The sequence below is a fragment of the Gouania willdenowi genome, chromosome 12, assembly GCF_900634775.1.
Source record: "Gouania willdenowi chromosome 12, fGouWil2.1, whole genome shotgun sequence".
Classification (NCBI taxonomy): Eukaryota; Metazoa; Chordata; class Actinopteri; order Blenniiformes; family Gobiesocidae; genus Gouania; species Gouania willdenowi.
The window spans coordinates 20,592,993-20,619,508 of record NC_041055.1 but is presented as its reverse complement, the minus strand read 5'-3'; the positions used below and the strand labels follow the sequence as shown (position 1 = coordinate 20,619,508).

At 37.5% G+C, this 26,516-nt stretch overlaps 1 protein-coding gene across 4 annotated transcripts; it reads left to right on the top strand.

Moving 5' to 3' along the window:
- On the top strand, nt 1-25,330 carry osbp2a (oxysterol binding protein 2a). Of its 4 annotated transcripts, XR_003675260.1 has the most exons (15): nt 1-457; nt 3,572-3,777; nt 13,108-13,358; nt 14,174-14,342; nt 15,821-15,941; nt 16,040-16,106; nt 16,207-16,344; nt 17,482-17,727; nt 17,827-17,947; nt 18,064-18,167; nt 18,365-18,460; nt 19,540-19,724; nt 20,698-20,918; nt 22,795-23,343; nt 23,432-25,330. XR_003675260.1 is itself a non-coding variant. In XM_028463212.1 (14 exons), the coding sequence occupies exons 1-14, from the start codon at nt 297-299 to the stop codon at nt 22,935-22,937; spliced, it is 2,229 nt and encodes a 742-aa protein (XP_028319013.1). In that variant the 5' UTR covers nt 1-296; the 3' UTR covers nt 22,938-25,330. The 4 variants fall into 4 exon arrangements, 3 of the variants coding, with proteins under 3 accessions (XP_028319013.1, XP_028319014.1, XP_028319015.1); XM_028463212.1 differs by having other exon boundaries at nt 22,795-25,330; XM_028463213.1 differs by lacking the exons at nt 1-457; nt 3,572-3,777 and adding an exon at nt 6,234-6,388 and having other exon boundaries at nt 22,795-25,330.
- The last annotated feature ends 1,186 nt before the right edge of the window (nt 25,331-26,516 follow it).

Below are 26,516 nucleotides of genomic sequence, written 5' to 3'. Positions count from 1 at the left end.
GTCCTGGGATGAGGACGTCATCCTGACCCTCTGATGGTCCAGCCTGTGTTCGAGCAGGAATCAGGATGCGGTCCAAAGTGGCAGCTCTCTGTGCACTAAAGTGCTTTATTGTGGCTTCATGGAGGCTTTAACGTCACTGTAGCGGAAGCTGGAGTGTCTCGCTCTCTCCAGCAGCTGTACGCTAACAGCAGCTCGCTCTAATCCGCACAGCGGTGCTCAGGCGGCGGCGTGACTCCGCAGAGCCGCCCCGGAGTCTCCATCTGTTCTCCTCCCCGTCCTCCGGAGCAGCGGCGGACATGAACGAGCTGGTGAAGAGCCTGCCCTCCCCGACCCTCCCCGGGCTACACCTGTCCCAGCTGGACACCTACAAAGGCTGGCTGTTCAAATGGACCAACTACCTGAAGGGCTACCAGCGGCGCTGGTTCGTCCTCAGTAACGGCCTGTTGTCCTACTACCGGTTAGTGCTGAGTCTGACACGTACTTTCTACACATTCACCTGGTTGGAGCATGTTAGTCCATCCTTGGGGACATAATAAACTTTCTCTGAATGGGAAAATGCTCTGCTCCTAGGAACATCATAAATAACCTGTGACACCTGTGTCGAACTCAAGGCCCGGGGGCCAAATCTGGCCCCTTAGAGCATCCCATTTGGCCCGCAGGCATACCTGTCAAGTTTTGGATTTGAAAATAAGGGACATTTTCTGGCGCCCGCTACGAGCAGTCCCACCCGCCCAACCAAACTCCAGTATCCCTTATATTTTAAGACAAGTGTACAATAGATCTAAAATAGCCACTTGTCATCCACTTACTAAATACAATCATGTGATTAGAATCTGGTAGGTCGACCTTTATTAACATTGAAGTGCTGTGAACATGTGGGCGATATGGACCAAATCTCATACCTCAATATATTTTCTCAAAATGGTGATTTACGATCTAAATCTTAGATAATTTTATCAAATAAAGTCTGACCAGAAAGACAATTCTGGGTTAAATATGCTGATGCAAAATGCCCCACAGGCTCATTTATTAACAAACAGATGTACAATATGTGACACTCAGAAATTCATCTAACTGAGCTTTACATGTTGTTCTGAGCAGTATAAGCAGCGACTCTGAAAACTAGTATTTGATACATAATAAGCTATAATATATACATATATATATGAAATATTATAGTTTTCTATATCGCCAAAATAGAAAACTCAATACATCTTGAAACTCTAATTTCTGAATTATAAAACATTCTAAATTAAAACATAAATGTGTATATGAAGCACATGTTTATTTAATATACTTACAGTTTATATACAAGTCAACACGTTGCATATTTACTGTTAATTTCACATTGCTTGTCTTTAAGTTAGACATTAACATTTTATTTTTATTACATATTTTCTTATAATTTTTCATGCTCACTCATGTGTTTCTTTGGTATTCACTAATGACTTATTAGACACATTTATTACAGATTTTACATTCTTTAACACTTTTTAAAGCAGTGTATATTTGTGGAGCTTGTGATTGGCTGATTTTTCATGGTGACTTACGACGTTCCTTCCGCTGTGGTAGACGTTAAAATCTCAGTTATTAATCTAACAGAACATGTAACTGTGTCCTATCCTGCAACTCTTTAGGGAAGGTAAACTCTCTGTCTCATTTTACAACGTATTTACACCAGTTCTTTGTTTTTTTTGCCAGAACGTCTTCATTCATCATCTCTCTTCTGAGTTGTTTCCGGGTTTGTTGCCGCTGTCAGCACTAATCTCGCGAGAACTGCCACTCAGGCCATTTCAGGTGGAAGTTCTCACGAGGCTAGTGACGGCGTTCAGTTTAGTAATGCATCTTTTAATTATTATTACATTAAAATACGGGATATTTATGGGAAAATACTAATACGGGGAGATGGCGGGAAAGAGGGGTAAAATACGGGAGTTTCCCGGCTAAAACGGGATACTTGACAGGTATGTCCGCAGGAGAAAGTAAAAACAACATGAATCATTGTGTAAATTACCAAATAATTCAGTTGTAGATATCACAGCAATTTATGCTTACCGGCGGTGTATATTACATTGCATTTGGCTATACGATTCGTATCCCGATATGATATATCCCGAAATGAAAGTATCAGGCGATTATTGCAATTTTACACTCAAAACATTGGCTTTAACATGCCATGTGCCAACAACTTAAAATAAAAAAATAACATGCAATCTGCCTGTGGCTTTTAAACCAGCTTTAGTGCAACATGACTTTAGTGCAACGTATCTGAGGTACAGTATATGCCTAGAACAAGAAATATATGCAGAAAGTTAGTCCTTTCTTTTCAGATTTTATTGAAAAAGCACAAGCTGGTCAACATACCCAGGTTTCAGTGCACTTCTTTGTGCAGTTACAATGTTCCCTGCAGTGGAAAATACTTTCCTGGTTAAAAAAAGGTAAAAAAAAAAAAAAAAAATTAAATGTAAAAAAAAATCGATATGGATGTATTTTTAATCGATCCGAGAATTGCGCAACGTAATATCGCGATATATCGCAGAATCAATTTTTTTCCAACACCCCTCATGCATTACATTACATGATGGCTGTCATTTTAAATCTGGATTCAAAAAACAAAAACAACTTTCACTTTTTAATCTCCTTGTTTGAAGAACTTTCCATTTTTTTTTATTTCAAATTTGAATTTTTCCAAAGTCCTGTAATTCTTAAAAAAAGCACAAATCCTCCAAGTCAATATTTTTTTTGTGTGAAGTCTCTCTTTGTGTCTTATTATTTGGTGCATTTTAGGTTATGGGGTCTCCAAAAATGCTTTTTATGTCATTGTTATGCCTTTATTTTGTCTCATTGTGTCTCTGATGGTTTTTTGAAGTGGTTTTGTTGAAATATTCACAACGCAGTGCCGCCTTTATACTTACCTGTTAATCTTTAATTTTACATATCTAATGGGAATCATTCTTCAAATATTACTAGGACTCAGTGGGTATTTATTTATTTATTTTCAGAAAAATGCAACAATACATTCAAGTACATTAGAGCTTTAATCTCATTTAAATATCCCCTCATTGTCCCTAAAATAAATCTGTCACCTATCTGTAGGACATGTGTTATTTTGGTTCTATCAATAGTTGCACATTATCTGACTCATTGTTTGTTTTTTCTTAAGCTTTATTGTATTTGTTTTATAATACATATTTTAAATATTTATGTTACCGGGTTGGTCATTGAGAACCAGTTTCGTTTACAGTAACGACCTGGACACTTACATGATTATATGGTCCTTGTTTATGTATAACATTCATTGTGTTGTGTGCTTTATTCTAGGCTCTAATAATAAAAATGTAATACATATATGAGTAGCTACCATCACATGAAGGAGCTAGCTGAATTTTAAGGGTCAATATTCATTGGCAAAATATTATTCAGATAATATTTGCTTAACTGAAGACATTTCATCTCCTAATAAACGTTGCTGAATGTCATGTTGCTCGCTACTTCAATGTAATAATTGATCGAATTGAATGAGTGGCTGCAGTTTTCACTCACTCACCCAACCAACCCTGCTTTCCCACAGGACTCAGGCAGAGATGGCACACACCTGTCGGGGAACCATTCCTTTGGCGACAGCCCACATTGAGGTGGGCGACACCTGTCACATGGTGTTAAGCAGCGGCGGTCGAAGCTACCACCTCAAGGCTACGTCTGAGGGGGAGTGTCAGAGATGGGTGTCGGCCCTGCAGCAGGCCAAGGCCAATGCCACTCTGCTGATGCATCACTCTGGTGAGCAGGACACTCTGTACCGGAGCTGGACAGCTGTCCCACTCTTTCTTACTCATGGGATTCAGAAAGTTCACATAGATCAGCAAACGTTGGTTCAGTTTTAGTGATAGTCTTTGGACTAAAAAGTTATTTTGCTTTAGTCAGAAATGAGTGTGACGATATCGCAATATGGCGATGTCGAGATATTTTTTCGCACGATTGATTATCGATATGCTCACGCATATCGCAATTTTATAAAAAAATTATTATTTTTTTTTTTTTTTTTTTTTTTCCAAAACCTTTTCTGCTTTCTTCACAAAAATTTTGTCACTGTTTGTTGAAGGAATCAATATATTGTTTACTGGAATCTTGCACTATAATGGTGTCACTGGTGAGAAAGACCCTATTTTTTGTTTACATAAAGCACTGTTGGAGATATTTATTCATTTACATGGGTATGTCGACACTTATTTACAGAAATGTTGCACTAAAATAGTGTCACTGTTCATAGGACACCAAATTATTTCAATTCAATTTATTGTCTTTCAGAGATATAAAATGAAAATTGGGTTTTTTCACTTAAACTTTTTTTCTTTCTTGTTATGTCATAGATAATCGTAGACTGATTTCTGACCAATATATCGATAATTGCAGTATTGTCATATCGTGAGATAATCGTTATTGTGAGCTTTGTATTGCGTATTATATCGTATCGTGAGGTACCCAGAGGTTCCCACCCCTAGTCTAAGTATAGTCAACTAAATGACATGACGATTTGTTAATATGTTACAGATATAGTCGACTAAAATATAAAGCATAGGAGTTTATCCTTTAAAAAAACCTAAATTACCATTTATTAACCTGATATTTGATGGTATGAATGTTTTTAAATACACACACACACAGATTTGACGTCATCAATTCGTAAAACTACATAATCACATGACATCTGATTGGATTTTGTGATTAAATTATATGTAGTTCCATATTTACTTGTCAATAAAAAGTTTATTATACTTTTTAGGGGTGTCTTGATCCAATATTGATATCGGATATTGGTCCGATATCAACCAGAAAACGAATATCGGATTTTATCGGACTGCATCTAAAATCTCCGATATTAGTACATCATATTTATTCAATTGTAGAAGTACGATTTCCTTGGAAGAAGAAAAACTACATGCAGGATAATGTTAGGTTTGCGTTAGCTACAGGCTGTCTGGCCCCTAATAATCTCTGTATGTCTCTGTATTAGTCACAATTGTCATTATCTGGGCTATAGGAAGTTTTGGAATCCAGTCTTACTTTTTCTCTTTTTCTCAGCAGAATTTGTATGTTCTCCCGAGCATGTGAGGTTTTTGTTCAACTAGACTTGAATTGAGTACCTCTTTAAAGGTAGGGTAGGGGATTTTCAAAAGCTCGCATGATTTTGAATGTAGCCTCCTCGACGGCCCCGCCTTTACCCCCTTCGCCCCTCCCCTCTGTGCTGCGTCTCACTCACATGCATGCACACAGCTGCTGCAGTAGAGGAGCTCAGCTCATCGCTTGTATTGTGTAGAAACGTCGTTGTCTCATGTCTCATTCAGCAGTAAGTAAACAATAAACTTTACCATTATATATGTTCAAAAACGTGACCAAAAACTCTGTTTTAACTCTGTCAGCGGTGACACTTTCACGCTTTCAGTGTGAGCTCGTGCATGCAAGGGGTCGTGAACGAGCAGTGAGACATGATTGGTTAAAAAAACGGTTAATTTTTTTCCATTGTTATTACAGATTTACAGCTGGTACAGTCGACAGATTTTCTTCCTTTTTCAGAGCACATAAGATCTTCATTTCTATCAGGATATTAAGAAAATTTCAACCAAAAACTTTAAAAGTGTATCTGGAGAAAATCGCCTATCCGAGCTTTAAATGGTGACATGAATATGGATTTGTGTGATTGTCAGTTGGTTTGCCACACCCTACCATAAGTGAGCCTGGATTGGTTCCATCGTTGTCTTTGTAGTCCTTAGTGCTACATGAACAGCAGTACACAAGGTGGCAGTATGGTTCCATATATATGTATTGGGAATTGGGACTGGTCTGTTAAGCAGGCTGTATGTATTTATAGACATCAAGCACAACACTGTACTAGTTTCCAGAGCACTCAATTGAAATGATTTCTTGTACCGTAATCCTGCTAGACCTTTTTTTGTTTTTTTCTTCCACGCTGAATATTTCATTAATCTTTGCAATATATTTGAGAATTAATCCCATGTTTTGAGGATTCGTAGTGATCTTTTTTGATCCTTAATGCTCACACCCCGTTATCTGTGGGTGTGGTGTGTAATATCATTCATTTTTATATGTTTGCTGTCACAAATGTATTCTCAAACACACATGCAGCCTTCACCTCCGCTCAGCGTCTGAGCTCTCCCTCCCCGTCTCCCGCTGTAATGACGGCAGCCAGAGCTGAATGAAATGACCTTCCCTCAGACTCCGCCTTCCTGTTCTGATAGCAGGAGGGGTAACGGGAACAAAAAATGTGAGCGAGCACAGGAGGGTGTGAGCATCTTCATTGAAAATATCTCACAGCTCAACTGGATGGACAATAGCATGACATGGGGGTAGCTTTTTCACTCACTTTCACCTTGTAAGTAACCTTTTCCTTTGTTTTATGCAGCACTGTGTGTGTGTGTGTGTGTGTGTGTGTGTGTGTGTGTGTGTGTGTGTGTGTGTGTGTGTGTGTGCGTGCTTCCATGTGTTTCTACTGTATTGTGAGTTCAATAAGTTTGGCAAATCTGTGACTTTGAAATAACCCTAGTAAATCTAATTGAATGTACAGCCATAAAAAAAGCAAGGACAGTTTTTGTTTTTCCAGCTACACAAAGCTACATGTCTGAAGCTGTCTTTTTTTTTTTCCTGCTGAGTTTGCACCTGCATCATGTAAATGATGGCTTAACGTCTTTCCAATCATTTTGCTGACAGTCGTGCATGTCGCATCACAGGGTGAGGTGCAAGTGCAGCTGAAAAGCAGTGCAGAATTTCAATAGCTCCAGGACATTCCATTGGGTTTGTTTACACACCATTTTACCATGAGTTGTGTTTTCACTCCTTCACAGATGCATCGTCCGTATCTTGTGTTCTGTGTCTGGTTAATTTATTTCTTGGCTTCCTGTGTGTGTTGTTGAGCTTGCGTGGGTGGTGAATCAAATCCTGGGTTTTGTTTTGTTGAACTGTGTGATGAGATTATACAGTAGATAATGACGGCATGGGTTTTTAATTATAGACTCATTAGAAGTCTAAATTCATTGGCTGAAATTAGATTAGAGCTGCTGTGAATAGGATGATGTTGAAGTTGCTACAAACGTGCTCAGGGCAAGATATCTGGACTATATATATGAATATGTGTGCTACATTTCTAACAAAGACAAAAAAACGGCTCAATCTTTGGCATAAAAAAAACGTCATCTATATGGCAGACTTTGAATAAAGTGTCAATCCACTGATTTTTAATTACCATCTGCTCTTCCCACACTGTGCTCTGGCTTTTTCTGATGCTCTCTCCATCACCTGTGGGTGTGTTTTTATGATTCAACAATGAGTCACAAGCGGATTTCACTCTCATTGTGATGTGAGAACTATAACCCACGAGTGCACTGACCAGGAAAGTCTGCTTTGGCTGTGCTCGTTCATGAATGCTCTCTCATTAAGTGCTATTTGATAGAGCTTCCATATGAACATGGCAGGGGACAGATGGCCACAGAATTCAGTTTCATAATCGTGTGTGTGTGTGTGTGCGTGCGTGTGTGTGTGTACACATGGAGAGGTGAGATCTTGTTTTCTCGGCTCTATGTGGGTCAATAAAGCGTTGCAGATGTCTGAAGAGTTTTTCCAACCTCTCACTTTTAATCTTCTCCTCCAGAGACTTTGTTAATTCATTTTGCGCTGGTGGTTTTGTTTTACTTAAACAGTGTGTGACTGGGTTGCGCTCCTATAGGCAGTGTGATGCCGCACTAGTTTCACTCAAAGGGGTTTTGAGTTTGGGGGTTTCACACACAGTCTTTCTCCCAGCACAAGGGGTACGTTTTGACCTAGAAAGTTTACACAGGATGGAAGCTGTGTTGTGCATTTTAATGTTGGATTATTTGTGTAGCAGCTTCTAAATGCAACTCATGTGCTTTTCACAAGAAGGCTCAACCTTTTCAGCTCGCGACCCCCAAAATAAAGTAGCCAGAGACCGGGAATAAAGGGGAGACATTTTTGGGGCCCATCCATAAAGTCAGCAAAATGATGGTCCATTGTTCTATGAATCTGTGATAACCACATTTATTTATTCATCTGAATAATATCCACCCTTATCCAAGACGTTTATTATGATTTGGGCTATATTATTGTCATCGTAAAGATGTAAATGAGTTAAAAGTGACCAACATTGGTGTTGGGATTTTAAAAACCAGAGAAATTTGTTACAAGTTGCAAATTAGAGTGGCCAAAACAGACGGCAAAAAGTGGTACAAAGGGTTAAAAGTGTCAAAATGGAACAATTAGTTTATACTGGCAATGTTCCGAAAATGTCTTAAAAGTGGATAAAATGTGCAGAAAAGGCATTGAAATTAGAAGTGGCAAAATGTGAGTAATGTAGCAAAAATGCATTAAAAGGATCAAAAATTTGGCAAGAAAAAGTGATGAAAATAGGTTAAAATATGGCAAGTTTGGTGAAGTGGCAGGAAAAGAGTAAAAATAAGCAAAAATTAGCTCAAATTGTTAAAAAAATATTCTTAGTTTTTTGAATGCATCTGGGGACCCCCTTCCAGTGACTCTTGACCCGTAATGGGGTCCTGACCACAGGGTTGAGACACCCCTGCTTTAAAGGAAGCCTCCACAGTTTTTTACAAGTTGGCCTTAAAAGCTTCAAAATGTAATTATTAGAAGCCTAATTATGCACCATAACCATTAATTGTCTTTTTAAAGATAGGCTTAATAGGGTTTGTAATTTGCCTTTGTGAATTGCTGCAAAGCATCATGGCTTGATGACATGTAGTGGGAAAGCAGCTCCTATCTTTGCAGTGAATTTGGTTAAATTGGTATATAGGAGTAGAAAAGAACAAAATGTGTCAGATTCTCTATTACCAGTTGGAAGTAGAATATTTATGAGATGAGGAAAGAGGAGAAAGTGAAACAGGAAGGAAGAAGAATGATTCAATGCCTTCAGATCAAGGCACTCCTGTTCACTCGCAATGAGTATTTTAAACAAATAATTAAAGGTGAAAATAAAATGCCATTAGTAGGGCTGGGCCATATGGACCAAAACTCATATCTCGATATTTTTTCTCAAAATGTCGATAATATAAATCTTGATATTTTTAATCAAAATAAAAGCAGACCAGAAAAACAATTCTAGGTTAAATTTTGTGATGGAAAAATGCCACACAGTCACATTTATTAACCAACACTTTTTCTCCTGTAAGGGACAGCACGTGTGAGTGAGTTCTGTAGTGGGGCTTTTTTAGTACTCAACGCAGTCAGAAATCCACCTAACTGAGCTTTTCATGTTGTTCTAAGAAGTAGCGAAAGCAGGGACTCCTAAAACGAGTATCTTACTACAAAATTAACTATAAAAAATGTATATATGTATATACACAATATTCCCCGCGACCTTGACAAACAGGAATAAGTGAGTCTGAAAATGGATGGATGGATGGATATAGGCAATATTGTAATTTTCTATATCGCCAAAATAGAAATCTTGATATATCTTGAATTTTGATATATTGCCCAGCCCTCGTCACAAGATCTATCTATCGCTGATGGTACAGGTGGTATATCGTGAAATCACGGTCAACTGCAAGATACATAGTCGTTTTAGTTTATTTTTTTCAGTTTCAGGTTATTTGTAACAAAATATATTCAAACATAAATCACAATTTAGAAATACATAACAAGACTGAAACAGGCAGAAGCAAAAATGCTTATATGCCCAAAATAATGCCAAAAATTGCCAGAAAAAAAAAAAATTAAAAAAAAATTAAAAAAAAAAAAATATATATATATATATATACCGTATATATGTGCTTTCTTTTATGTACAACAAAGAACACAAACATATTTTTACTGTTTCACATAACTCTGTAAAATATATTTTCACATTGTCAAAAGGTTTCAACAGTAATAACAAAGTCCCCGTTACAACCCAACACTATTCAAATCTGTGCACAGAGATTCTTTATTAACTCAGCTTTATTTACTAGCCACTCATTCTGCATACAACTAACAGGACAAGCAGCTTCAAGTACACGTTAGACGCTACGTACCGGTTTACTTCTGCTGTAAAGCATGTGGTAACACTGCTGTAACATGCACAACTCAGCTACCTGTGACCTACATACTGTATGTGCATATGGAACAGCGCACAGCTGTCGAGAACGAGTTGTTTATGTTTTTAACATCTTTTGTTCATGTGCTATAAATTAGCCTTCCATTCACCTCCTCAGCATCCACATTTTTTGCATCTTCAGCTCATCGAAAAACATCACCGGACTGTGTCTGACCCGTGCCTGTGTTAAAATGATGAAACAATTAAGAATGAATCCGACCTGGCCCGTCAGTTTCAGTCGTGTTTGGGCAAAGAGTTTCAGCTCTTGTTCTCATATATTACAGTATATATATATTAGATTTTAAAAATGAGATTCCAATTTAAAAATGACCATTGCACACCGCATGAAATAACATCATTGTAGCACGGCATTTGATATAAATTTGAGCCAAAATACAAACATAACTTTTTGTGTTTAGCACTATTTATTAAGAAGCAGTGATTAAAGCATTAAAATGTGATGTAATTTGTTAAAATAACAAGAAATATCATACTCATGTGTGGACAGAAGTTGTTGGTGGTGTGTTACATCTGTGAGCACCAGCTGTCTGACAGAAGTGTGGCTGCTCATTTGAACAACTAAATATTCAACAACATACTGTATGTAGTACGTAGCAATGATCCTTCAATAACTCATTATTCCTACCGAGTTACGGTACTACCACTTGGAATCTACACTTTTTTTGTCCTCTTTCAGAAAACAACCATTCTGTATTTGTGTCGTACATTTCATGGATGGGATTCAGTCTGGTTTTTGTGAGACTGATGGCTCAGCTCATGTCTGACCAGGAGAGAGAGAAGAAAAGGATAGTGCGTCATCTTTTTTCTTTTTTTTTCTCCCGCTTCCTCTAAAAATATCCCTGCCTCCTGATTGCACTAGCCCACGTTTCCAGGGCAACAATGTTCATTCACAGCTTCCAGATCTTGTAGAGGAAATGGCTTGTGGGGGGGGTGGATGGGGGGATCAGGGTGGGAGTTTTTATCCTCCTCTTTCCGTTCCCTTTTAACACCCTCTAAACAAGTCACGCTCTAAATTTAGAGCATTCAAATAGCTGTCCATGTCCATCTGATGAGAAATTAAATCCCTCCATTGACTCTTAAGTTGAGGTTTTCTTTATTCAGACGAGGATTTTCAGGAAATGTTTCTCTCCTGGACATGTCTTCATCACAGGAGTTCTGCTGATCGCCTTTGATGGTTCCTTTGAAGTTTCACTTGACTTCCATGTAATAGTTTCATCAAGTTTCATTCAGTCTTCTTTTTGAACAGTATGTTAAAGCCACACCGCGGACTTTGTGACCTAAAGAGTTGACGCATATGAGTTATTTTAAATGATACCTCAGGTCAATATACAGTGCTTGACAGTATCAATGCTCCGAGCGGGGCTGCCCTCTTCAAATACCGCCCATGTAAGTTTGGAGAAGACGGACCGTCGTTGGCCAGGTCATGTGACCTGGAGAATGCCTGGAGAACATTTCACTTTACGGCAGTCACATGACCACAGGCTCTGATATACTCATGGAGCTAAGGTTTTTGCTACTAATCCACTGATGCGATGACCAGGGAACAGTGTGTGTATGTGTGTGTAGAAGTTGTGACAGAGGAGAGAGAGGTCTGATCACTTCTTTTCCTTCTTCCCCGGCCGTATGTTTACTGCACTTATCATAGACGGCTCCGCTTTTACGGTTTAAATTATCAACATACGGAGTTACTAAAGGATGAGTTCACTCAGAATGTAGGCTTATTCAAGAAGTTAACAACTTCTATAAATTTTTCTTCTATAAATTGAGGAAGTGTAGTACAGCCCTCTGCTGCAGCCATCTGCACTGTAGTGGGAGGGAGCAGGAAAGGGCTGCAGCCGTGGCTCTACAGACAGTGAAGGACGCTAGAGTTGTCCCTTTGAGCGACAAGGTCACGCCTTGATCTAGTTGCTCAAATCACCCAAGTCACGTCGCTTGAGGGGGGATAAATTGGGGTCGCGTCATTTACATTGATTTTAATGTAATCTATTCGCTTCAGTCGTGTTCGGTGTGTACGCACCTTCTGGCATTTCGCGCAATCGACAAATTTCTACTTACATAGAACTAACTTTACTTCTTTTTAATAGTGAGTCGATGATCTCTCTTCAACCAACAGGTCAACTACTGTCGGCATACACAATCAAAAGACAAGGGTGGCTGGCCCGACTGTTTGTTGATTTTTGCGACAGTGCTGCAGCGCTTGTGGCCACTAGGGGGCGCTTGACATGAAAGTTACAAGTCTAGCGTCTCTAGTGGCCAAAAGTTACACGATGTTGCTTTAAGGTGAAGTTTTGTTAATTCAGACGAGGTTTTTCAGGAAGTGTTTAAATCCTGACATGTCTTCGTCAGAGGCGTTCTGCTGATCGCATTTGATAGTTCCTTTGAAGTTTCACTTGACTTCCATGTAATAGTTCCATCAAGTTTCATTTAGTCTTCTTTTTGAATAGTATCATGAGGTTTTGTTTATTCAGACAAGGTTTTTCAGGACATTTTTATCTCCTGACATGTTTCGACTATCAACTGCCAGTCTTTGTCAGAGGAGTTCTGCTGATTGCCTTTGATGTTTCACTTGACCTCCATGTAATAGGTCCAACGAATTTAATTTTGTCTCCTTTTTGAATTGTATGTTAAGGTGAGGTTTTGTTTATTCGGACAAGGTTTTTCAGGTTTTTTTTATTTCCTGACATGTCTTCGTCAGAGTTCTGCTGATGGCCTTTGATGGTTCCTTTGACGTTTCACCTGACTTCCATGTAATGCTTCCAGCGAGATTAATTTCAAAATGACTTACTGACTCAACTTAACATACTATTCAAAAAGCAGAAAAAAATGAATCTAGCTGGAACCCTCCATTTACTATTTACTGCACAATGTATTTTTGCCACTTTGAACAACCTCGCTGTGTAGACATAACATGCCTATAAAATGCCTCCTCATTACCTTATTGACCTTGTGCCCTGTGTTTGTTTCTCTCTGGGAAGATGACTCAGGAGATGAAGTTCCTGTACCTCAAGACGACCGCGCCCTGACCCAAGGGGTGCTCAAGACTCTGGCCAGCAAGCTGGACGACCTGAGCACCTGTAATGAGCTGATAGGAAAGCACGGTTGGGCCCTGCAGCGCTCCCTGAGCGAACTCGACGAGCAGCGTGCGTCCATCGACAGCACAGACAAAGTGAAAACTGTTGTCGAGCGAGCCACACTCTTTCGCATCACCTCCAATGCTATGATCAATGTGAGTTCATGCCAGGGTTGGGGTCAGTTACATTTTTTAGTTACAATAACATTTTCAATTACCCATGTTACGTTTACAGTGACCAGCAATTTTTCCATTTACAATTAAATGACAATTTTTTTTTATCCTCAGAAAGTCATTTACAATTACATCAATTACTAAAGTTTAATTACAATTAATCTCAATTATTGAGCCTGAAATAAATGACCTAATAAAATGTTACTTTCCTCTTGTGTTAGCTTCTTCTTCTGTTTGCATCATCAGCTGTAAAATACACTAAAAACAAATATACATCATCTTTGTTTTTTTTAAATATGTTTTATTTTTTGCCACATACAACACAAAGACAGAGACAATTAGAGAAAAAATGCTGACAGGTTACCATAGACAGTATTTACTAATCTTATACATTATAAGACAGTAAGTGTGTGGGTGATATTATAATAATTATAATAATGGTGTTATGCTATTGGTGGGTGAGGGGAGGAGACAATAACAAGTTAATAATCAGCAAATATGTGGGGGACAGGAATGATATATAAATACATTCATACACATACGAAGTAGATATATTAAAATGGAGAGAAGAGAGGGGAAAAAGAAAAAGAAGTGAGAAATTAAATAACGCTTGGTTCCCCAGTTTTGTTTTAAATTATTATTGACCATTTTTATTGAATTTTACATGGCTATTACAACTACAAACTCAATTAGGCCGACTGCGTTTAGCCGATTGGGACAAATGTCACATTTAATGAGGAGTCATCGTTAGACGGGGCCATCTGCCCATCCTAAAGTTTCCTGTGATCACACTATAGGCTTGTCGTGACTTTCTGGACTCAGCTGAATTTCACAGCCGGAGGTGGCAGAAAGCCCTGCAGCATGAGAGAGAGCAGCGTCACCATTTGGAGGAGACCATTGAACAGTTGGCCAAGCAGCACAACAGCTTAGAGATCGCCTGGAGGGAAAAGCCCTCTGCATATCCAGGTAAGTCCCGTCACTTCCTGACACCCCGCTGCTCTAATGAAACCTCAAAGTCTGACACACAGTAGGTTTGGCACCTCTGATGCTCACATATTCATACAACATGGATCTGTACATGATATATACTAATAAAAAATAATCACAATCAATAGAAATATCAATTATTCTGATAAACTTTTTTTTGTATAAATTATGAATCTAATGTTTGTGGTTAGTTCATATGCTTTTAAAAGTGGTCACTTTCACTTCAGTTGAGTAGCACTACTTCTCAATTTAGCATTCCATCCACAGGTCCAAGAATATGGAACTCACTTCCTCCTCATCTGATCATACTTACCCTGTGCTCATTTAAACATTCACTCAAAAACCTACTCTTTAATGAATAACCAAACAATGGTTGCAACTTGCAACTTGCAATTGGTTTTTGTTGTTTTTTTGTTGTTGTTTTTTTGATTTTTCTTAAGTTGTTTTTCTTTCTCCTGTTTTTTCTGTTCCGTTTCAAATTGTTGCTGTCTTGATGATTCTTTATTTTCTTTAGTTACGTAAAACACTCGAACGTTTGTGGTCCTCAGCATGTGTTTTTGTGTGGCCCCCAAAGTAAATGCACAAAATGTGAGGGAATATCCAAAACGGCATCAAAAATATACTAAATGACAACAAAACCAATCAAAACTATTTAAAAAAGCACACAATTAGGCAGGGCAAAGCAAAAGTTTTTGTATAGCGCATTTCATACACCAGGCAACTCAATCTGCTTCACATGATAAAAAAACTGCAACAGAAAACATTAAATTTGTAGAAAATGATACCAAATTACAACAAAAACACACCAAAGGACCCCAAAACCACAATAAAATCAACAATAAAAAATATACAAAACAACAACAAAAACACAGAAAAACCTTTGTTTATGATTCTAAATGCTGACATAAATGCTGATAATGTGGCCCTCAGATCAGATAATCACATTTTTGTCACCTCCCGCTGTGATAACGTTTGCCCACCTCTGCTCTAAAGTGTATTCATTTCTGTTAATGTCTGTACACTGTTGATATTATTATGTTTCATTGTATTTTAAACTGTACCATATAAAAGGAAATAAATAATTATTTGTGATTACCTGCTAATGATTTGGTATCAAACTAAACTACTATTATATCTTTTAACTTAGAAAGTGAATGGCACAATAATTAAATACTAATAATGCATAAGTTAGAGTTAAATTTAAGTAATTTTTTTTGCCTTCTGCCTATTTTATTACCCCTATCATTTCAAAACAATAATTTCTCTTTCAACACATTTTATTTATATATCCCAAAATGCAAGACTTATCCAAAATGTATTTGGAATTAAGATACAATTTTACTCAGAAGATTAAACTTATGTCATTAAACGCACTGTATCTGCAGCTTTGAGTGCAAAGGTTAAGGGGGAGTTAAGGGAACTAAAAGGTGTCTTTGTTGCCACATTTTTGGTTTTAGGAGTCGAGCGATCTCACGAGGGAGATGCGAGCGATGAGAATGATGAGGCAGAGTTCTTCGATGCCATGGAGGACTCCCCAGCTTTCATAACTGTGACAGCTTCTCGCAACACACAGCACAAGTGAGAAATGTTTGTTTTTTTTTACCAGCTGTTCACTCAAAGTTCACCTATAAGTGTTAAAAGGGTTGTTTTAAAACGTGAGGATGATTCCCTTTCAGGCGCTCGGGAAGTAATCATAGTATGATGAGTGGAGGTGTGCCCAATGACTGGACTCACAATGAAAATGTAGGTTGAAAAATAGATCATCAGAAATGCAAACTTACATTTTTCTAAATTGCTGCTGTTTAGGATTTTACACCTTGTGTTTTATCACTTGTATTGTCAGGACAATTCAGGCAAAAACCACATACAGCTACGGAGAACGAGACGCAGTCGTATCCCTGACAAGCCCAATTACTCCCTCAACCTGTGGAGCATCATGAAGAACTGCATCGGCAAAGATCTGTCCAAGATTCCCATGCCTGTTAGTAGGAGACCGTGTCACAAACCAGCTCTGTTTAAAAAGAACAGGGTGATCCTGATTTAAAACAATCATTTACCACTCAACAAAAATGTTTTAATGCCTGAACAGTCATTCATTGATTGAGAAACGAGAACCTGCTGACATCCATAGAGACATTGATTAACATCGTCAGGGCAACGACGGCACACACACTGCCTGTGTGGGTGGTGATGTGTAAATGAGGGGCTGATCAACGCAACTGTTTCACAAGCAGCTGTGACTTAAAGTGCCAACAAGTTGTTTTAAAGCATAAAATAGAAAACCAGCCTGCAGCGTCACCAACAGAGAATTGTCAAACAAATGCAATTTGGGCTGCATACTTTTTTCCAATTTTTTTAAAAACTTTTTTTCTGATCATGAGACAGCACTCTAAACCAAAATTGTAATTATCTGATCTCAGGGCCACATTATATCAACATTAATGTCACCATTTTAGAATAATGACCAAAGCGTTAATTCAAGAAAGCAAAACTTTGTCTGTATTTGTTGTTGTGTTGTGGATTTGAGTAGTTATTGTGTGTATTTTTGTCTCCTTTCATGTGTTTTTGTTGTTTATGTGTATATTTTATGTTATTTTTTTAGTTATTTTGTGGATTTTCTTCATCCTTTTGTGTGTTTTTCTCTAATCGTGTATGTTTTCTTTGGAGTCATTTTATGTTTTATGTCTGTCTTGTGTGTTTTTGGAGAAATTTTTGTTTGTTTTTGTTTTGTATATTGTTTTTTTTTTTTGTCATTTTGTGTGTTTTGGGACTAATTAAGTGTATTTTTGTCATTTTGTATGTTTATGATTTTTATACATATCTGGAGAGCTCACGTGGAACACCTGATCAGATGTCATAATTGGTTATTTTCAGTGTTTTTTCACTGTCCTAAATGAGAACCTGCATTAGTTAGTTATGCTCTAGCTATGCTCCCTACTGTTGATATTTGCCCCCCTCCATTTTTAATTGGAGCCAAGTATTTTATCCATCTTTCTTAATTTGTAGGCTTTTTTACTATGAAAGATTATGGTAGATGACTTTAGAAGGAAGTAAATATTTGTTTTGTGCAGCATTTTCTCCTATTTATTCTAATAAGCTGATTCACCTCCGACTGCAGGTAAACTTCAATGAGCCGCTGTCGATGCTGCAGCGTCTGACTGAGGATCTGGAGTACAGCGAACTTCTGGACCGGGCCGCTCGCTGCGACTCGTCCCTGGAGCAAATGTGTCTGGTGGCGGCCTTTTCTGTGTCCTCCTACTCCACCACAGTCCATCGCACAGCCAAGCCCTTCAACCCTCTGCTGGGGGAGACCTACGAGCTGGACAGACTGGACGAGTACGGCTATCGCTCCATCTCTGAGCAGGTCGGCTGTAAATTATTGACCAGTGTAGGGTCAAGAATGGATTAGTGAGGTGTCCCTGAGATGCCTGTGCTGACAGCAGTCGATGCCGTTCCCCCATAGGTCAGTCACCACCCACCAGCTGCAGCCCACCATGTGACGTCTCAGCAGGGATGGACCCTCTGGCAGCATATCACTATTGACAGCAAGTTTCGGGGGAAATATATTTCTGTCATGCCCTTAGGTAAGAAGTGCATTGTAATTGGATGCGGTTCGGCCTTTAAATCCTCTTATAATAGCCAATGTATTAATACAGTGCATTAAGATGTGTGGCTGGTGTTTGTTGTGTCTCACCTTCAGGAAACATCCACTTACAATTCCACTCGAGTGGAAACCACTACGTGTGGAGCAAAGTGACATCAACAGTGCACAACATTATTGTCGGGAAGCTTTGGATTGATCAGGTGTGTTGATCGCACGATAGGTAAAGTGTGTGTCTGTCACTAATAATCTACTGAGCGACAAAAATGAGAATGAAAAAGAAAGAAAAGGCCTAAATATTTAATGAAAAAAGCTTTTTGTATAGTGGCTTTGTGTGTGTTTAAGACTTCTGACCCCATGTCTTTGTCCTCTTGTCCCTCTGTCTCTTTGCTGCTGCTAGTCTGGAGACATTGACATCGTAAACAACACAACCAAAGAAACGTGCCGGCTTAAATTCTCACCCTACAGCTACTTCTCCAGAGAAGTCCCACGTAAAGTAAGTTAGCTGTTAGTTTGTATTCAGTTACAAATGTTTAAAACATTCAATTTTAAACCACCAATAAAACAAATGGGTGATGCCGATTAAAAAGATGTCAGTAAATATAAAAGATCCAATGGAAATCTACTGGATATATACAAAAGAAAATTACACAACTTAAATGGACATATTGTGTTTGTCAGGGGAAACATTCAATAAGGAGGTATGGATTTTATTAAACAAAGATAATTTCAATTATTTTTAAATGAGTTTGTGTACCTTAGTTATGTGAGTTTAGCTATTGAAGAATACATTAAAATGAATAACCGCAGATAAGCATGAATTATTTTAGCACATTTGGTGACTTTTTAATAATTAAGTGTAAACGTATTGCAATGCACAAGAATACCAGTCATTGCAGGCAATCCAGTTAACTTTTATTACCTTTGAAAAAGAAATATTACGACTTCTTTGGAAGAAGAATTGAGAATAAGTTTAACTCTCCTTAAACTAAACAGAGCAAACTTCTTTCTTTTTCAGAAAAAAAGTGAATTAAATTATTGCTATTGATTATTTAAAATAATAATAATATTGTTGAATAGTCAGGTCTGTTCAGCATTTTGATTTTGTAAATTGTGCCTCAGGAACAAAATGAAACAGATGACAGCTGCAGTAAAAGCCTGTTTAGAACAAACTCAGACTTCAAGCTGTCACTGATTACAGAGGATTTTTTTTAACCAAACATAATTTTTCTTTTACTGGATTTCAATATAAACACAAAATTAAAGCTTGAAGTCAATTGAAGGTACCTAAAGCACAGCTTGATTAATTATTCTTTTGGCTAATATTAATTAACTTGACTGATTTTCCTGAAATTGACCGACAGCAGCTGAAGTTAATCATTGACATACAGACACCCTGCATGCGATTTGTACATACTTTGGTTATGAACAAGAATTAGATACGGAAGCACAGTATTATCACTGGTTAAATAAATCCAACGCCTGCACAGGCTGTTGCCGCATGCAGTGAGGTGCTGTTTACTGCTGTGAATATATCAGCTCGCTCGTAATCTTTCTCCTCTGTGGTGTGTTCAGGTGACTGGAGTGGTGGAGGACAGCGAGGGCGCAGCACATTACATCCTCTCTGGGACCTGGGACGATAAGATGGAGAGCGCTAAAATAGTGGACAGCAGCGAGGGCTGCAGCAGCTCTGAGGGCAAACAAAAGACAGTTTATCAAACGCTTCAGCCAAAGCTGCTGTGGAAGAAATATCCTCTCCCGTAGGTCACTCATAGAGGGTGCTGTTTGTAAAGTGGCACAATTTAAAATACAATACAAACCACGTTTAAAAAACATATGTAAAGTTTGTAATGTTATTTTGGACCAGATTTACAGGAATATTTGTGAAGTTTACTTTTCTCATAAAATTATAATGTCAGTGTTAAATCTAAATGTTAAATATGAAATTTAAATGCTAAATAGTAAATCTAAATGCTTAATCTAAATGTTAAATATTAAATATAAATACTAAATCTAAATGTTACATTTAAATATAAGTATTAAAATTAAATGCTAAATAGTGAATCTAAATGCTTAGTCTAAATGTTAAATATTAAATATAAATACCAAATCTAAATGTTACATTTAAATATAAATATTGAATTTAAATGCTAAATAGTAGATCTAAATGCTTAATCTAAATAGTAAATATAAATATTACATTTTAAATCTAAATGTTATATATTAAATATAGATATTAAATGCTAAATAGTTAATCTAAATGGTTAATCTAAATGCTTAATCTAAATGTTAAATATTAAATCTAAATATTACATTTTAAATCTAAATGTTAAATATTAAATCTAAATATTACATTTTAAATCTAAATGTTAAATATTAAATCTAAATATTACATTTTAAATCTAACTGTTAAATGTAAATGTTAAATGATTTAACCCTTTGATTTTCACAAGATAAATATCACAAATTTCATAAATATTGCTGTATATCTGGTCAAAAGTAAATTAACACATTAATTTTTTAAACATGGTTTGTTGCAAAATTTTGCAAAAAGTTGCTGTTTATTTCAGCATGTGCCACTTAAAAATTGGTATCCATACACTCATGTCAGTCTGTATCTCAAACATTTCAAATGCTAATGATATAAATCCCTTCTTGTATATTTCTGTTGGTTTTTCTACCCCCATTATACCTTGTCTTTCTCATCGTTTTTTTCCTCTCTCCTTCTTTTAGGGATAATGCTGAGAACATGCACTTTTTCTCCTCCCTGGCCCTCACATTAAATGAGCCTGAGGAGGGCGTGGCACCCACTGATAGTCGCCTGAGGCCGGACCAGCGTCTGATGGAAGCTGGTCTGTGGGATGAGGCAAACAGTCAGAAGCAGCGTCTGGAAGAGAATCAGAGGCTGGAGAGAAAAAGGAGGGAGGCACAAGCCAATCAGGTGTTGGATGAGGGTGAGTGGTTAGCGGTCTGAGCCTGCATGTGCAAAGGCTGCTGATGTGCTTTGTGCAGATGAAACCTGGGGAAGCAGTAAAAGCTTTTCATCAAAATGTAGCCCATGTGCGCCCCCTGTGGACAGAAACGGTAAAACACCTTTGGCAAGGTGATTCTTTGAATGAATGCGCTTCAGTGATCATTGCCAATAAACAAATGGGTTAGTCTCTGAACAGATGGAACGTTTAAATATTATTATTCCACTAAAGGCAACATGCAAAGTAGAAGCAACAATGTATTATTATTTTTTATTTAGAAACATAAACATCTCCATAGTGATTGGTTCACACACTTTGGGAGCCAAATCTGGCCCTTTAAAACGTCCAAATCGGCCCACAGAGGAAAGTAAAAATGACTGAGAAAACATGAATCCTTGTGTAAATTACCAAATAATTTAGTTGTGGATTTATCAGTAGGGGCGTAAAATATTGGAATGTTGGAAATATTCAGAAAATAAAAAGTTTTCATGGGAATTGTTTGTTGAAATTACCTCACCCCCCTCACCCTGGGAGACTCTACAGTGAGCTCTGTAGAGTACTTCTGCTTCCTGGGGACCATCATCACTCAGGACCTCAAGTGGGAGCTGAACATCAGCTCCCTTATCAAAAAAGCTCATCAGAGGATGTACTTCCTGCGGCAGCTGAAGAAGTTCAGTCTGCCAACAAACATGATGGTGAACTTCTACAGCTCCATCATCCAGTCCATCCTCTGCTCCTCCATCACCATCTGGTACGCTGCAGCTACGGCCAAGGACAAGGCCAGACTGCAGCGTATCATCCACTCTGCAGAGAAGGTCATCGGCTGCAATCTGCCCTCCCTCCAGGACCTGTACGCCTCCAGGATTTTGAGGCGTGCAGGAAAGATTGTGGCCGACCCCTCCCACCCCGGTCATAAACTGTTTCAATCTCTCCCTTCTGGAAGGAGGTTTCGGTCCATCAGGACCAGAACCTCCAGACACAAAAACAGCTTCTTTCCCTCTGCCACCATCCACATGAACACACCCCAAGTCACCCACTGAACCCCCCCCCCACCCGATCACCACCTCCATGATGACATTATCTGGTGCACTGTATATGTATATATATTTATCCTATTTATCCTTTATTCTCTATCTATCCTTTATTTATCCCTCATCCTTTATATTTATCATTATTATTATTATTATTATTGTTGCTGGGTTGTTCTTTGTCTTTTGTTTTGTTTTTTTTTGTTTGTTTTGTGCACCAACTACCAAGACAAATTCCTTGTACTGTCCTTAAAACTGTACATGGCCATTAAAAACATTTCTGATTCTGATTCTGAGAAATGTGGAGCAATTTTAAATCACTATATCATATCCAAACATAAATATTGGTATCCATGCAAAATAAGACACTTTACAAAAACACAACATTTCAACAAATTTATTTGGAAGTAGAATTTGTACAATTATTCAAGTGGAGTTTCATTGAATGTGACACAAATTTCAATGAAACTTTATAATATTTGTAGGGGTTTGCGGTTTTCCCATGCTGGTATAACACGATGGAAGTCATTTCTACTCTCAAATTGTTGAAAGAAATCTATTTTTTTCCCCAAATCCTGCTCAATTATTCTAAAAAATGTCCCAAATGAATTAAATATTGTCACTGCCTGTCACCTATTGCTTAGATATTGTCTGTGCCTTATATACATACTTTTATTTCATTTATACATGGAAATGCAAAGTAGCAATAATGTCAAACTTATCCATATTTGACCTCTAAAATAAAAATGAGTTTGACACCCCTGCCCCACGTATACCCATGTGTTAGATATGAGGTTTTCTCTAAAAAAAGTGTTCCTGTGTTTGACCAGGGCAAGACATTGAGGGCTACCAGCCACTGTGGTTTGAGAAGAGGACAGATGAAAGAACAGGAGAAAGTATCTATGTGTACAAAGGCGGCTACTGGGAGGCCAAGGAAAGACAAGACTGGAGCCAAAGTCCAGAGATCTTCTAGGACGAAAGGGTTCTACCACCGTGGACACCGACCGACTTTGTTGCCATTGGACAAGAGGGTGCATTTAATCCACAAAACCGTTGTTATGAGATGTGTGTGCATACACTACTCCATGGGCCCGGCGTTTCAAATTCAAGAACTTCTGCTCGTGATTGACTTGCTTCTGCTCGGATGTAGCCACGTCTCCAAACTGCATGGCCTCAGTCTGATTGCAGACTTCATGAGATGTTAGAACTAGTATGTTTGTGAGATTAACATGTAAGGTTTTTATTCAGCTCTCTTGTTTCATTCTCCTCGACATTGGAACAGTGAGTTTCTAAAGCAGGATGTAGGACTAATCCGTCATCCGTGCACAAGCAGCGACTGAAAGGAACTTGGTTGAGTATTTCCCCCTCCCCTAAATCTTGTGAGATTTTTTTTTATTATCATTATTGTTTTTAAAAACAATGCAAAAAACTGTATTGAGGAAGAAATGTGTTGCTTGTGCCTGACAGATTGAAGACCAGGAAAGTCAAAGGGGATTTTAATTTCAACACAACAAACGTCTCTCAGATGATGTCGGGTGCAATGTGTCAATGTGACAGTCATCACTTTCCATGGTAAAAGGGGTTCTCAACCTTGGGGTCAGGACCCCATTTGACTTTGAGAAACACTGGGAAGTGGTTACTAGATGCCTTCATAAATATTTTCTGAACAATTTGAGCCCATTTTTGCTTATTTTTACCCTTTTTTTTTGCAACTACACCAAACTTGCCATATGTTAACCTATTTTCATCACTTTTAATGCATTTTTGCACATTCACAATTTGTCATGCTCCTTATGTGCCAGTTTTAACTGATTGTTCTTACGTTTTAAATTACACCGCCCATTTCACCATTTTTGGTCACTTTTAAGTTAACCCATTTTACATCTAATTAAAAGAAGGTATTACATCTTTAAGATAACTGTTTACTATGGTTGCAAATAATAAACTTGCTGGATAACAGTGGATGTTATTCAAATAAATAGATAAATGTGGTTATCACAGATTAATCCAATAATGGACCATCATTTTGCTGACTTTATGACTTTTTGCTCCCCTTTATCCCCCCTTATAGATGACCCTGTCTGTCCTTGTCTGTGTTCAACCACCTTCAGATACAGTGGGGGTCCCCGGTCTCTGGCACCTTTATTTTGGGGCAGCGGGCTGAAAAGGTTTAGAACCACTACCCTAAAGGTTGCATTGTGTTGCATCGTTGCTCGTGTAGAATCCAGCATTTATTGAATGAGGACGAACTCTTGCACCCAACACCAGGACTCACAGGCACTACTTCAGGTATTCATCAAACATTATGAACTTGGAGGACCTCTCTAGATATCTTCTCATTCCACTGAAACATTGAATTACTTAACCTGGCATTGTCCTCTGGGAGGGATTATGTTGGTGCTTGAAGGTAATTTTAGCCTTAATTATATTATATCCCCATAGCAACCACTCATTAAAGCAAAAAGACTTTGTACTGATTCCAACAATCTGGTAGGTTTTTGTTCCTTTGGGTGAGTTTGTTTAAACATATTTAACGACAATATCAGGATTTATGATCTCAGTGAGTAGCAACAAACTCAGTCTCCTTGATTTCATAGATCTTGGATGTAGATTGTTTGTATTTGACCAATTTTGTTGCTACATTTGAATAAATCAGCAATAAGTATTAGAGGTTAGAAAGCTTAAAGGTTGTAGCCCATTGTATTTAAATGAAAAAATCACAAAACATCGGACAGGGCCTAGATTACATTTAAGAGACGACCTAACACACTTTCTATGGTTTGTGAATGCAAACTGCTCCAAACATATATACATATATATAATATGTTTTAGTAGATACACATTGCTAATAATGACCATAGTAGCTTTCTGTAGAGCAGGGCACTGTCCATTTGAGCAGCTGCCTGCTTGGTTCAGGCCTGTAAATAGCAATAATATAGTAAATTAATTACTTTATGAAAAGGATAGTATTGTGTCACTTTCATATTCATCAATCTGAACTCTGCACATAATAGGAATAAAGCTGAAGGCTATATAATGTACAAGTTTTAAGGGGTTGGAAGTGAATTGTAATATAAATTTGACAAGAATATATCATGTGTAATAATGATGATGCAACTAATATGTTTGATTAAAGCACAATGTGGTGGGTTCCTAATAATATATACAGTACTTAGTCAACAGTTCCCATAGCGACATATAGCAGCTATGCATGGTTGTAGGGTGCTCGTGCACTGCAGTGTAGTGAGAAGCTTCCTCACCTATAGCTCAATGTTTGTAGACTTTCTGAAACATGATGTGAATATTCACCTTTTGTGCCCGATTACCTCAGAAATTTCAGACTTTTCAACTCAAATAAAAATGTGAAGCCGCCTCTCTTTACTGTCTAATGACTCTTACGCACGGATGCACTGCGTGTCATCTTATCTAAGTCAGAAATAAGGACGTGTTTCTCTTTGGTGTGACACAAAATGAAAATATGACACTTTTTCTTTTCTTTTTTTTCCTACTTTTTATTATATAAATGTTTACGACAAACCTTAATGTCTTGATCCACCAGTTAAAAACCATTGGAAGCAATGATTGCCAGAACTGCAACTGCTTGAGTATTTCCCAGGCCTGTTTATCTATAGAGGCCAGTTTGCGAGATGGCAAATGTATAGTTTGGAGTTAATAATTATTTATTATGGGGCCCCATCTGGATGTTAAATTTACTGCCCAAAAAAAAAAATATATATATTTCAAGTGTTGGTCTTTATAAATGTGATCACGACCATTTTTTTAATATTAGAGGAAATATGATATTATTTGTGAGCTGAGGAAAAAAAAAACTGTTTTTTCCTAGTTAACTGAATGTAAACTTTTTTTTTTTTTTTTTTTTTTACAATCTTAAGCAACATTTTACCTTTTTATTATTATTAATATTATTGTTATTATTATTATTATTTAAATCTTTTTAGCTTCAACAGAAGGAATTATTTTTGAAAGTTGGTCACACTTCACCCTTTTCAAATTAAATTTCATGAGAAAAATATACATATGTAGTTCACTAAATGTGATTTTTTCACCGAAGAGAATGTATAATTTGAAATAGAAAAAAAATTATGGTTGTGACAGAATTAAGATTTATTGGTTTGTTTTTTCCATTGTTGCAATTATCATTTTGAAATATGTATGTATACATATATAATCTGAATTTTAACACACAGAGCTCTAACTCCTGCTAAATAGGGCTACACTTAAGGAACAATATAATGACACCATTTAATGGTTAGTAAGTACAAGTAGCACATTTAATATGATATTATATTATCATAGTATAACATTGCAATAATAAAACTTAACAAGATTTATCGTTGAGGGTATGAGTGGTGGCATCATCATGATCTACTACAGACTAGATTGTTGTGGTTTGTTTTATTCTCATATATATATATATATATATATAATAGTTGGAAAAAGTCATGCCCAGAGTAAGTGTATCCTTAGTTAAAGTTTTGTTTAGTTTGTTTGAGCAATGTTACAAATAGCAACATCAACAGAGAAAAGCACT

Coding starts and splice junctions, on each gene's coding strand:
- osbp2a (XM_028463212.1), top strand. CDS start 297: ATGAACGAGCTGGTGAAGAGCCTGCCCTCCCCGACCCTCCCCGGGCTA. Junction 18,168..18,364: donor GGAAGCTTTGGATTGATCAG/GTGTGTTGATCG, acceptor TGCTGCTGCTAG/TCTGGAGACATTGACATCGT. Junction 19,725..20,697: donor TGGAAGAAATATCCTCTCCC/GTAGGTCACTCA, acceptor TCCTTCTTTTAG/GGATAATGCTGAGAACATGC.